At 39.0% G+C, this 10,240-nt stretch overlaps 1 protein-coding gene across 1 annotated transcript; it reads right to left on the bottom strand.

Moving 5' to 3' along the window:
• Positions 1-1,423: 1,423 nt before the first annotated feature.
• LOC131168089 (UPF0481 protein At3g47200-like) lies at positions 1,424-3,486 on the bottom strand. Its single transcript, XM_058127290.1, has 2 exons — positions 3,402-3,486; positions 1,424-3,007 (listed from the first exon to the last, which is right to left on the bottom strand). The coding sequence occupies exon 2, from the start codon at positions 2,952-2,954 to the stop codon at positions 1,710-1,712; it is 1,245 nt and encodes a 414-aa protein (XP_057983273.1). The 5' UTR covers positions 2,955-3,007; positions 3,402-3,486; the 3' UTR covers positions 1,424-1,709.
• Positions 3,487-10,240: the final 6,754 nt, after the last annotated feature.

Genomic DNA, 10,240 nt, shown 5'->3' with positions numbered 1-10,240 from the left:
CAAGCCTTAAGTCCCATTAAGTGAGATTAGTTACATGAATCATTTTCCATTATTTCACTAGATTCAAATATTTCAACACGAATACTTAAAAAAATTCCAAAAATGGTGTTTAAAATACTCAAGTTTGAATTAGAAGAGAAGCATACAGGAGTATGAAACATATATGTGTGTGCGCGCGCGCGTGTATATATATTTGTATGTGAATTGTAGGAGAGGTAGGAAGTAGTATGAAACAGAATAGCGATTATCTGTTTTTGTGTATTCCAAGCCCAATATTGATTCCCAATCGATCCAAAAAACAAAGAATTATTTTAAACTATATTAAAATTAATGGCCTTTCTGAAATTTAATCATGAAAATCTATAGCATATATAATGAAGCTTGAGAAAAAAATTTAAATTTTGCTACCTAAAAGACACAACTAAAGAGAAATAATAAAAAGTTGGCACTTGTGTTTAGCTTTACAACATTCAATACCAAATGCGCTGAAATAAAATTCGTAGAATACACAATTAGTATATAAAATTAGTATAATATTTATACATTTGTGTACAATATAAATATTTAAATTTAATCGAATGGGAATTATTCAAATTCAATGGAATTTATGAATAAATATCTATTTACTTATTAATTTCTACATTATTAATCAAGCTAGACATGGATGGGAAACATCAAAATGAGAGACAAAAGGAGGCCCCAAAAATGATTTTAACATTTGAACATTTTTTAATTTAATAATTTTTTAAGAGAGAAGAAATTAAAATCAACTTAAAATTAATTATTTTCTAATTAAGAACTAAAAAGAAATAATTAATAAGAAATTAAACATGAAAATATTTCATCTCTTTCTTTTTGAATGGTTATTCAATTTTTTAGGATTAGGCTTATTCGTGCATCAAATCTCGCAGTCGTAATGCGTACCCTCTAAAAAGTAAGGATTTGCTTTGCTCGGTTTAATTGCTTTTATAGTATTTTCTTCGTTGTTCTTTTTATTTTTCCTTTCTTTCTTTTGTTTTCTTTAAATGCTTTGTTTTGGAATTTACATACAATTTGGAAGTAATGAATATTACATTTGCTTTCTAACTTCTTTTGTTGGAGGTTTGGACTTTAATAGTTAAATTCACCCTCTGGCCAATATTTATCCTCGAATAAAATACTTTTGCTTCACACCAAGTAAAGATAAAAATGTCATATTCTTAATTTCTCACAAATATAGAGAAAAAAAAAAAAAGGTGTCCACACCGTTTATTTAGATAATGCAAAACTCACCCAAAAAACAAAATTAAACATTAAAATACATATAGTTTGAAGAGCAAAAAAAAGAAAGGACCCTTCACACTTTCTCCTTGAATGGAACAAAAAACTTTCACACCACTCTAAGATAAAATGGCGTGGGTTAATTCTTAATCTCCCCCAAATATAGAAAAACAAAGAAAGTGTCATCACCTTTATTTAGCCAATGCAAAACACGCGCAATAAACAAAATTAAACAAAAAAACAAAAAACAAAAACAAAGGAAAAACCTTGCCCACTTTCCCCTCGAATGGAACAAAAGATAATGGCGTAGCAGCCTCTCCCCTTAGCCTCTCTCCAAAATAACCCACTCATACTCGATCTCTTAATTAATTCCACTCTCTATCGTATGTCCAAACTCAAGAATGAGATGGTTTAATGGTATTATTCCTGGTAAGCTCACCAACAGTATCCTAGGGATTTGAGGGGGATTTCAAGTAAGAAAGGACCGTAAAGTACGTCTGAACCGCACTCAAGGAGATGGCAAGCACCGCCGCCAAAAATGCAATGGCCGTCCAAGGGCTGCTAAAGTGGTCGTGCAGCACCTCCGCCGTCCACGACTTCCACTTCTGGCTGTAGTACGTTCCGATATGCGAACTCACGTAATCGTATGTATTCATGTTCGGCACCAAGTCCGTCGCGATCTCATTGAACAGCGTCGCTACCTCCTCGTCGCTCCCCAGAAAGTTCACCAGTATGTTCCGCAACCGCAGCTCCTCCACGTCCCGCGCATGGTCGATCAGCGAATCCATGAACACGACGTAAGAGGTGACGCCCGAGTCGTCCGGTGCGTCCGGGCACGTCTCGTAAGCTATCAAGTTCAGGAACGTGGATTTGGTGGAGTCGTCCACAACGATCGCAGGAAGCCACAGCATCCCGTACAGGTAGTTCCCTTCGAAGCTTACGTCCTTCAAGCACGCTGTTTTGCTCCGCCGGAAGTAGATCCCCTTCGATTTGAGCTCCGATGAGGACCGGAAGGACAGCTGGCTTCTTCTCGCCGGCGATTTCCCCTTCTGCAGGCGCTCCGGGCCGAGGAGGTTCGTGCGCAAAAGGTCGAGCAGGTGGAGGGGGTCGACCTGGTGCCTTACCGGTTCCACCCGAAGCCGCAGTTTGATGAACTTTTGCAGGATCTGCATTCCTTCATCGAAATCTCCGTATCTTAAGATCGTCAAACACTTGAGCACCACGAAGGGGACCTGGTTTTCCAGCAAGAACAGGTCGCGAGTGACGAAAGCGACGTCGTGGCTCTTCATGTTCATGTCTTTGTGCGTCTCGCGGACGCAGCTGTCGACGAACTGGAGAATGAAGCAGCCGTCGAGGAACATCATCCGTGCAAAGGCGTCGTCGTCGAAGGCGTTGGTGGAGCCGTACTCGTAGCAGTGTCTCGCGGTTTTGGCAGTCTCTTCTACGCGCGCGTAGTACTCGTCGATGTTTGTGGTTTTGCCGTGGGAGATGAAATGGCGCGCCCATTTCATTTTGGTCTTCTCCGTTACTTGGAGCTCTTTGTCGCTGTGGAAAGGGCCAAAGGAGACGACGCGGGGAGAGTAGCATTTTCTGTTGGCTTTCACCTCGCGAAGCATTTTGGGAACTCTCTGAATTTGGATCCTGCTTGGGGCATTTTTCGGCGCTGCTGCGTCACCGTCGTGATCGCCGTTCATCAGGGATTTTAACCAATCCTTCGTGCTGGTGGTGGTTGATGGTAGGCAAGCACCTTCGGTTTTTAAAATTTATTAGAGAGGAAATAAAAAATATTTCTCAAATAATAATAAATAAATGACGCCTTGGTAAAGTAAGGAAAAAAAATTAAGTCTTAGTGAGGAACTTTCTCGATCTTCTAAAATCACTTGAAATAGTGAGACTCAGGTGGTAGGATTCACATAGATTTTATGAATCACACCATGTGATAATTTGTTTAGAAAAGGGTTTGATAGACCATGCCAGTGGTCTATTGGAAAGACCTAATTTCTTGTTACACAAGGACAAACGAAAAATATTAACTATATTTGGTATATATGTATTGGTGAAATCATATTAAATCTTATGTATATGCACAATGTACTTATTATTTAATATAAAAAAAAAGTATAGAAAAGGAAAAATTGAACCTTCTTGCTGGATTACTATATTAAGAAGATCGTGATTATCATTTGCCGTCGCGGACGGGTTCTGGCAGTGACTACAGGATCCATCGGCTCCCGTCGGCGCTAGGGCCGCTTTTCTGGTTGTAGCGGGTAGCTCCTCCATGATGAATATATATATCACAGCCTTTGTCGATCAGCTTCCGCCATTATTGTACAGCATGCATGCACAACTATTTATAAGAGTGAACTTCGATCAATTTCCTTCCCGAGTGAGAATGGTATCAAGAACATCTCTTTTCCTTTTCTGGTTTTCTTGGAATAGGGTACACGTCATGGGCTGATGCATGCAGATCGAAAGTGAGGCAAGCTATAATTAACAAAATTAATAAAGGCAGGCAGGCCCCCAAGGTTTTAACTATGACAGCAGAAAGTAAAAGCATCAAAGAATATAATTTACCTAGCCAGCTTGTCGGTGCTAGTAAATACAGATTTCTCAACACGACATCTTACATACATGTGAAGGAAAACATACGCTTGAATATAATGCATGTATACGTATCTCATTATTTATTGAGTACTACTTATTTTTTTTTCTTCTTAATTTAAGAAATTACTGGGTCTTTTGAACACTGTTAATTAATTTATTAGAGTACTGGGTGCACTCCTTTATTCTCTTTCATTTAGAAACCACGATTTTATCTAATCTCAATATTCGAAACCTAAATTTCTCTCTCTCTCTGCAATCTTTATCTGTATGGATTCTTTGCTACTGATAAGAAATTAGTCTGTCATGAGTATAAAGATGTATAATGAGGAGAAATTTTTAGCCATCACTTCAAGAGCCAATGGCTTCCGTAGATCCATCATGGTATCTCACTTGATTTAAGAAGTAAAGCCGTGTTGGAAGCTATTGCATTCACATGCAGTGGTGTCTTTGCAAAGATCTTCAAAACATTGATTGGTTGGATGACTTCTTAGAAATAAGGGTATACAAATGCAAGGAAATTTCAAATTATCTTCTCATAGTAGACAATGATGTGGTCTACAAAATCAAGCTTGTAGGGCCGAACCCAGGAAATAAAGGAAAATAAATAAAAGAAAAGAAAAAAATAAATTAAAGGGGAGGAAAAGAAAGAAAAAGAATGAAGATGGTTTGGTTCAGTACCAAACCATCGACTGTTTGAGGTCATTTTAGAAAACCATTGACAGTTTAAACTACCGCGCGAGAACTTTTATAAAGGCATGACAGGGCCAAACCATCGACGGTTTGGGGAAGTCTCAGAAAACCGTCGACGGTTTTATGCGGGCTGAGATCCTTAAGTACCGAAATAACATACAAATTTATATAACTCTCAAAACTCTCTCTCTCTCTCTCTCTCTCTCTCTCTCTCTCATCATTCCCGAGTGTCTCTCTCTCTCTGGATATGCTCTCGCTCTCCAATTGCCTCTCTCTCAATTCTCGGCTTGCTGGATCAGTTTCCACAACAGTTTTGAAAAGTTAGGGTTTCCATCTTCCGAACGTTTTAGACATATTTTCAAAAGCAGGTAAGGGGAATAAATTATGTCAGCTTTTTATTAAATTTGAACCGATTAAACTAGAGTTTATGATATTAGAAACGTTATACTAGTTGTATTTCAAAATCTAACCGATTGAAGTTGAGTATGGGTATGGGGATTATATTATATCAGTTTAATTTGGAAATGGAGTCATTTAAAATTGAGCATGTGGATACAGGAACATCATATGGTATTTTCTAAATGTAATATACGTATGAAATCGATGATTTTGGTGGTTATACCCATATTTTGGGAAAACTAAGGTGTAGAAACCCGAACCCAGAAAATAAAAAGAAATAAATAAGAAAAGAAGAAGGAAAATTTAAAAAAGAGAGAGCAGCAGGACTCGTCAACGAATCCCTTGCTTTCGCCGACGATTTCCCTTATGTGACTTGTCGATAAAATTTAGGCTTTGTCAATGAAGAAATCCTAGGAGACGAAAAATATCAGGCTTAAGGTTCGTCAACGAATTTCTCTTTCATCGACAAAGGTACTTCTGCATTTCTTCGACGAATGCTCCATGTCATCGACGAAGGTGGTCGGGTCAATGGTTTATAAAAGAAGCTAAGGAAGATATTTTATAGAAAAATAAAATACTCTCTCTCTCTCTCTCTCTCTCTCTCTCTCTCTCTCTCTCTCTCTCTTCGATTTTTCACCGTTCGTTGCCTGAATTGACGATAAGAAGTTATAACGAGGATCTAGGAGCTTTTCTCTATAAGTCTAGTGGAGTAAATTTTTGAACTGGGCTTTCCAAGCACCACTCCAAGGCTAAGGTAAGATTTAGGGAATTAGGCAAATTTGATGTTTTTGGAAGTTTAATCATTTATTTGGAGTTTGTGGGTTTGGAAAATGTTAAAATAGTATTTTACCTGAGGCTGAGTTGTTAAAACTAGATTTTATGAATTTAGGGTTCATGTGAGCACCGCAGGTAGAGTCTTGGGATCCCTGCAGACATAATTTCAGGAAAACAGGTAAGGAGATTTTATTATGATAGTTGTTTTGAATTATGGACTGATTGAATTGTAATGTATGTTTACAGAACAATATATGTGATTTCTGAATGAATGGGGTATAAGAAAAGGGTTGTTTTGATTGTTATATGTTTTGGGGAAATAAATGTGAATGGGTTGAACGCCTCCTATTTTCTATAAAATATGTAGTTTTGAGTTAAATAAAACCTCAGGGATGCTCATACCATGTTTTCAACAACTTATGTTTTGCCTCCTTAGTTTATTTTATTTATGGTTTATCAGGTAAAAATCGTGTGGCATGAGAACAGTTTTTAAATGGCATACATGAGCAGAATGTTTTTACTGATATTATATAATATGATATAATGGTCGGGGGCCGAGTTTTTATATAACAGACGGGGGCCAAGTCTTGATATAATGGTCGGGGCCAAGTTTTGATATAACAACCGGGGTCGGGTTTTATTGAATATCAGGTTTTATACGAAATGAGTTATAATACGTTTTTATTGTGTAAATTGCCATATATGATTCTAGAACCTTGTGGATAGGAAATGTAATATTATGAGCATGGTACTGTAGCTATATGTTGGCAGTGAGTGCAATCACATAGGCATGGAAGTGCAATATAGGATTGTTGATTGGAGACCCAGGCCACAGTACTACTCCAAGGTTTTTGCCGAGAGGCCCTATCTGAGGTAGTTTCGGGTGACCATAGGTAGGCACAATTGTAGTTACAACCTTATTTCTAACTCAGCTATGGTCGGGCAGCTGTGAGTTGAGTCCAGCCTTCCGGCCGCACAACCTGTCATAGGGGTAAGCATGTCATATGAGTATGTAATAGCGTGATGATGCTAATTTATCAATCCATGTTAGGTCTTTTATGCATATATAGGCAAATTTCCTATAAATGGACTATATTGAGCCGATAGTTTAATTATTATGAAATTATGTATTTTCAAATATATAATACGGTACAGTTTTTAAACGTCATTTCATATATAATTAAATAATGGAAGTTGTATATTCACGGGAACTCATACTCACACTGATAATAATATAATCCTTCTTACTGAGAAGTATCTCGCCCCATTATAAAAATGATTTTTTTGAGGTCCTTTAGGGACCCGTATCTAGATTACCTCGGGGCTAGGATTAAACTTTTGGAAGTAGTTATCAGAACTGGTGAGATACCAGATATCTTATTTTGTTATTTTGGGATTGTAATATGCAGACAAATAGTGTTATGTATGTATGTATGTATTCAGAAACAGATAGAACTTTGGTAAAGTGTTTGGACGTTTTAGAAATCTTCTGCTCTATGGTTTTTTTTTATTTATAATTTCAGTAATGGCAAGTGCACCCAAGATTCCATGATTAGGGCGGGTTGCATTTATATATGTGTGTGGTATCAAAGAGACATTTATGTTTTACTAGCACTCTGGGCCAACGTGGCGAGTCGGGGCGCTATAGGTGGTATCAAAGAGACATTTATGTTTTACTAGTACTCCGGGTCCACGTGGCGAGTCGGGGCACTATAGGTGGTATCAGAGCCTAGGTTGTTAGGTTCTGCAGACTAGGTCAGACAATTTTACCAGAGTATAGGTTTAAGTAGGATGAGGATAGGAATTGGTAGAATAGGAATTTTGAGTTTTGCTTCATGAGCCTAGAAGCAGAAATTTTGTCACGGACTTCTGTGTTTTTCTGGATCAGTCAATGAGTTCAAAAAACCATAGCAATCCATTGATGGTTTTCTTTTCAAGAGGAGGGGCAGGAACTTGAAAACTAGAATGGAAATATGAAATTGGCAGAGTAAGTCATAAATTAGGGGAGAATATTTAGGCCGGTATCTGAAATTTATTTAAAGTGGGCATTTTAGTGTTATAATTGTACTAGACATGTTAGGATATTGGAATTCTAAATTTGTTTTGGTTCTATCTTCAGGATGGATCCTAGGGATACTAACGCTATTTCCAGAGGGAATAGTAGTGAGGGGGTTGGCCATTAGGGTGGCAGCGATTCTACAGTAGCGCTTCGGGATTTCATTTAGCAGTTTATGGCTGAAGTTATGTGAAGTTCTCAGGGGTAGGATTGTCCCACTACTAAACTGGGAGATTCTATTGAGAAGTTCACTCACCTGAAGCCTCTTACCTTTGTGATCCTTGCAGAGAATTGGATTTAGGAAATTGAAAAGATCTTGGTCATACTGTGATGCATAGATGAACAGAAGGTGCTCTATGCCACGTTTAAACTGACTAGAGAGGCTGAGAGATGGTGGGAAGCGGTAAAGTTGCTAGAGGAGCAGAGACTGGTATAGGTGGCGATGACATGGAGCCATTTTAGAGACGTTTTATTTAATCGGTATTTTCTAGCCTCTGTCAAGAAAGCTAAGGCAGAGGAGTTCCTAAACCTGACTTAGGGACAGCTGACAATTCAACAGTATGCCGCCTAATTTGTGGAGTTGTCATTGTTTGCTCCTTGCATAGTACCTGACGAGTCCATAAAGGCTTGGAAGTTCGAGAGGTGCAGGAGTTCGCTACACTAGTGGATAAGGCCACTATGGCAGAGACGAGCCTGCAAGAAGATGTGGAGGTTTAGAACCCGAAGAAGAGATCGATGCCTTCTAGTTCTCATATGGGTGCAAGCCAGGGTCCCTGTAGGAGGTATGGTAACGGCGGAGGCTAGTGATGAGATACGAGTGGTAGAGCATTTCAGGGTACCTTATCACACCCTGTTTGCCCTATGTGTGGCAAGTGGCATTCGCAAGAGTGCAGGGGCGGACCGAGTGACTGTTTTCGATGTGATAAGTCTAGACATATGGCACGAGATTGTCAAATGACATTGAATTTTTCACCTCCACAGCAGCAGTATCAGGGAGGTAACCAGGCGCCGCGTGGAAACTACTAGAGGGGTATAACCTAGGCGCAGGTGTATTCCTTGACTTCTGGCAATGCCGAAAATGCAGGAGATATGGTGATAGACAACATTTACACGCTTTCAAATAAAGCCATTATATTATTTGACTCAAGTGCAATGCATTCTTTTATTTCTTGAAAGTTCATCAAATTGAGTGCGGTAGAAACACAATCGTTAGATGCAAAGTTAGAGGTGGTCACACTGATAAGGTCAGTGATAGTGTGTAGTAAAGTGACCCAAGACTGTCCGGTAGAGATTCAGGGGAGAATGATACCTACTAACTTGATTATCTTTGACATGCATGGCTTTGATATTATTTTGGGAATGGATTGGTTAGCAGCCAGCTATGCAAGTATTGATTGCCACAGGAAGGAAGTAGTGTTCCGACATCCTAGGAAGCAGGAGTTTATATTTTTCGGGTCGTGTGTGCACTCTACACCATGGATTTTATCAGCCATCCAGGCAAGGAGGCTACTTTTAGAGGGATGTCAGGGGTACTTAGCATTTTTGAAAGAAGCACCGAGGGAGGAACTTAAGCTGGAGGATATCCCCGTGGTGAGGGAGTTCTCAGATGTTTTCCTAAAGGATTTACTGGATTGCCTCATGATCACGAGGTGAAGTTTTCCATCGAGTTACTTTGAGGAACAACATCTATTTCTAAGGCTCCATACAGAATGGCTCCAATAGAACTAAAGGAGTTAAAGGAACAGCTGTAGGAACTTCTTGACAAGGAGTTTATCAGACCAAGTGTATCACCCTAGGGAGCACCAATTTTGTTTGTAAAAAAAGAAGGATGGGTTGATGAGGATGTGCATTGACTACAGAGATATTAATAAAGTGACAGTAAAGAATAAGTACCCATTACCCCGAATTGATGATTTATTAAATCAGCTATAGGGCACATAGGTCTTCTCCAAGATCGATCCGTGATCCGAGTATCATCAGGTGAGAGTTAAATTATAGGATGTACCAAAGACAGCTTTTCGTACTAGGTATGGCCACTACGAATTTCTAGTTATGCCTTTAGGATTGACCAATGCTCCTGTGACATTCATGGACCTGATGAATAGGGTGTTCCACGAGTACTTAGATCAGTTCGTGGTTGTATTTATCGATGACATCCTGGTTTATTTGAGGAGTCCTGAGCAGCATGCAACTCATTTGAGGTTGGTACTCCAGGTACTTAGAGAAAAGAAGTTGTTTGCAAAGTTCAAGAAATGCAAATTCTAGTTAGAGCAAGTGGCATTTTTGGGACATGTAGTGTCCAGAGAAGGTGTTTTAGTGGACTCGAGCAAAATAGAAGTGGTAGTTGATTGGGTGAGACCGAAAAATGTGCATGAGGTTAGAAGTTTCTTAGATTGGGCAAGATATTACTGCTGGTTTGTAGCAGGACTTTCTAAACTATCAGGTCCATTGACACGA

Source organism: Malania oleifera, chromosome 11 (assembly GCF_029873635.1).
Source record: "Malania oleifera isolate guangnan ecotype guangnan chromosome 11, ASM2987363v1, whole genome shotgun sequence".
Classification (NCBI taxonomy): Eukaryota; Viridiplantae; Streptophyta; class Magnoliopsida; order Santalales; family Ximeniaceae; genus Malania; species Malania oleifera.
The sequence above is the reverse complement of the archived record's forward strand: the minus strand, read 5'-3'. Positions and strand labels throughout refer to the sequence as shown.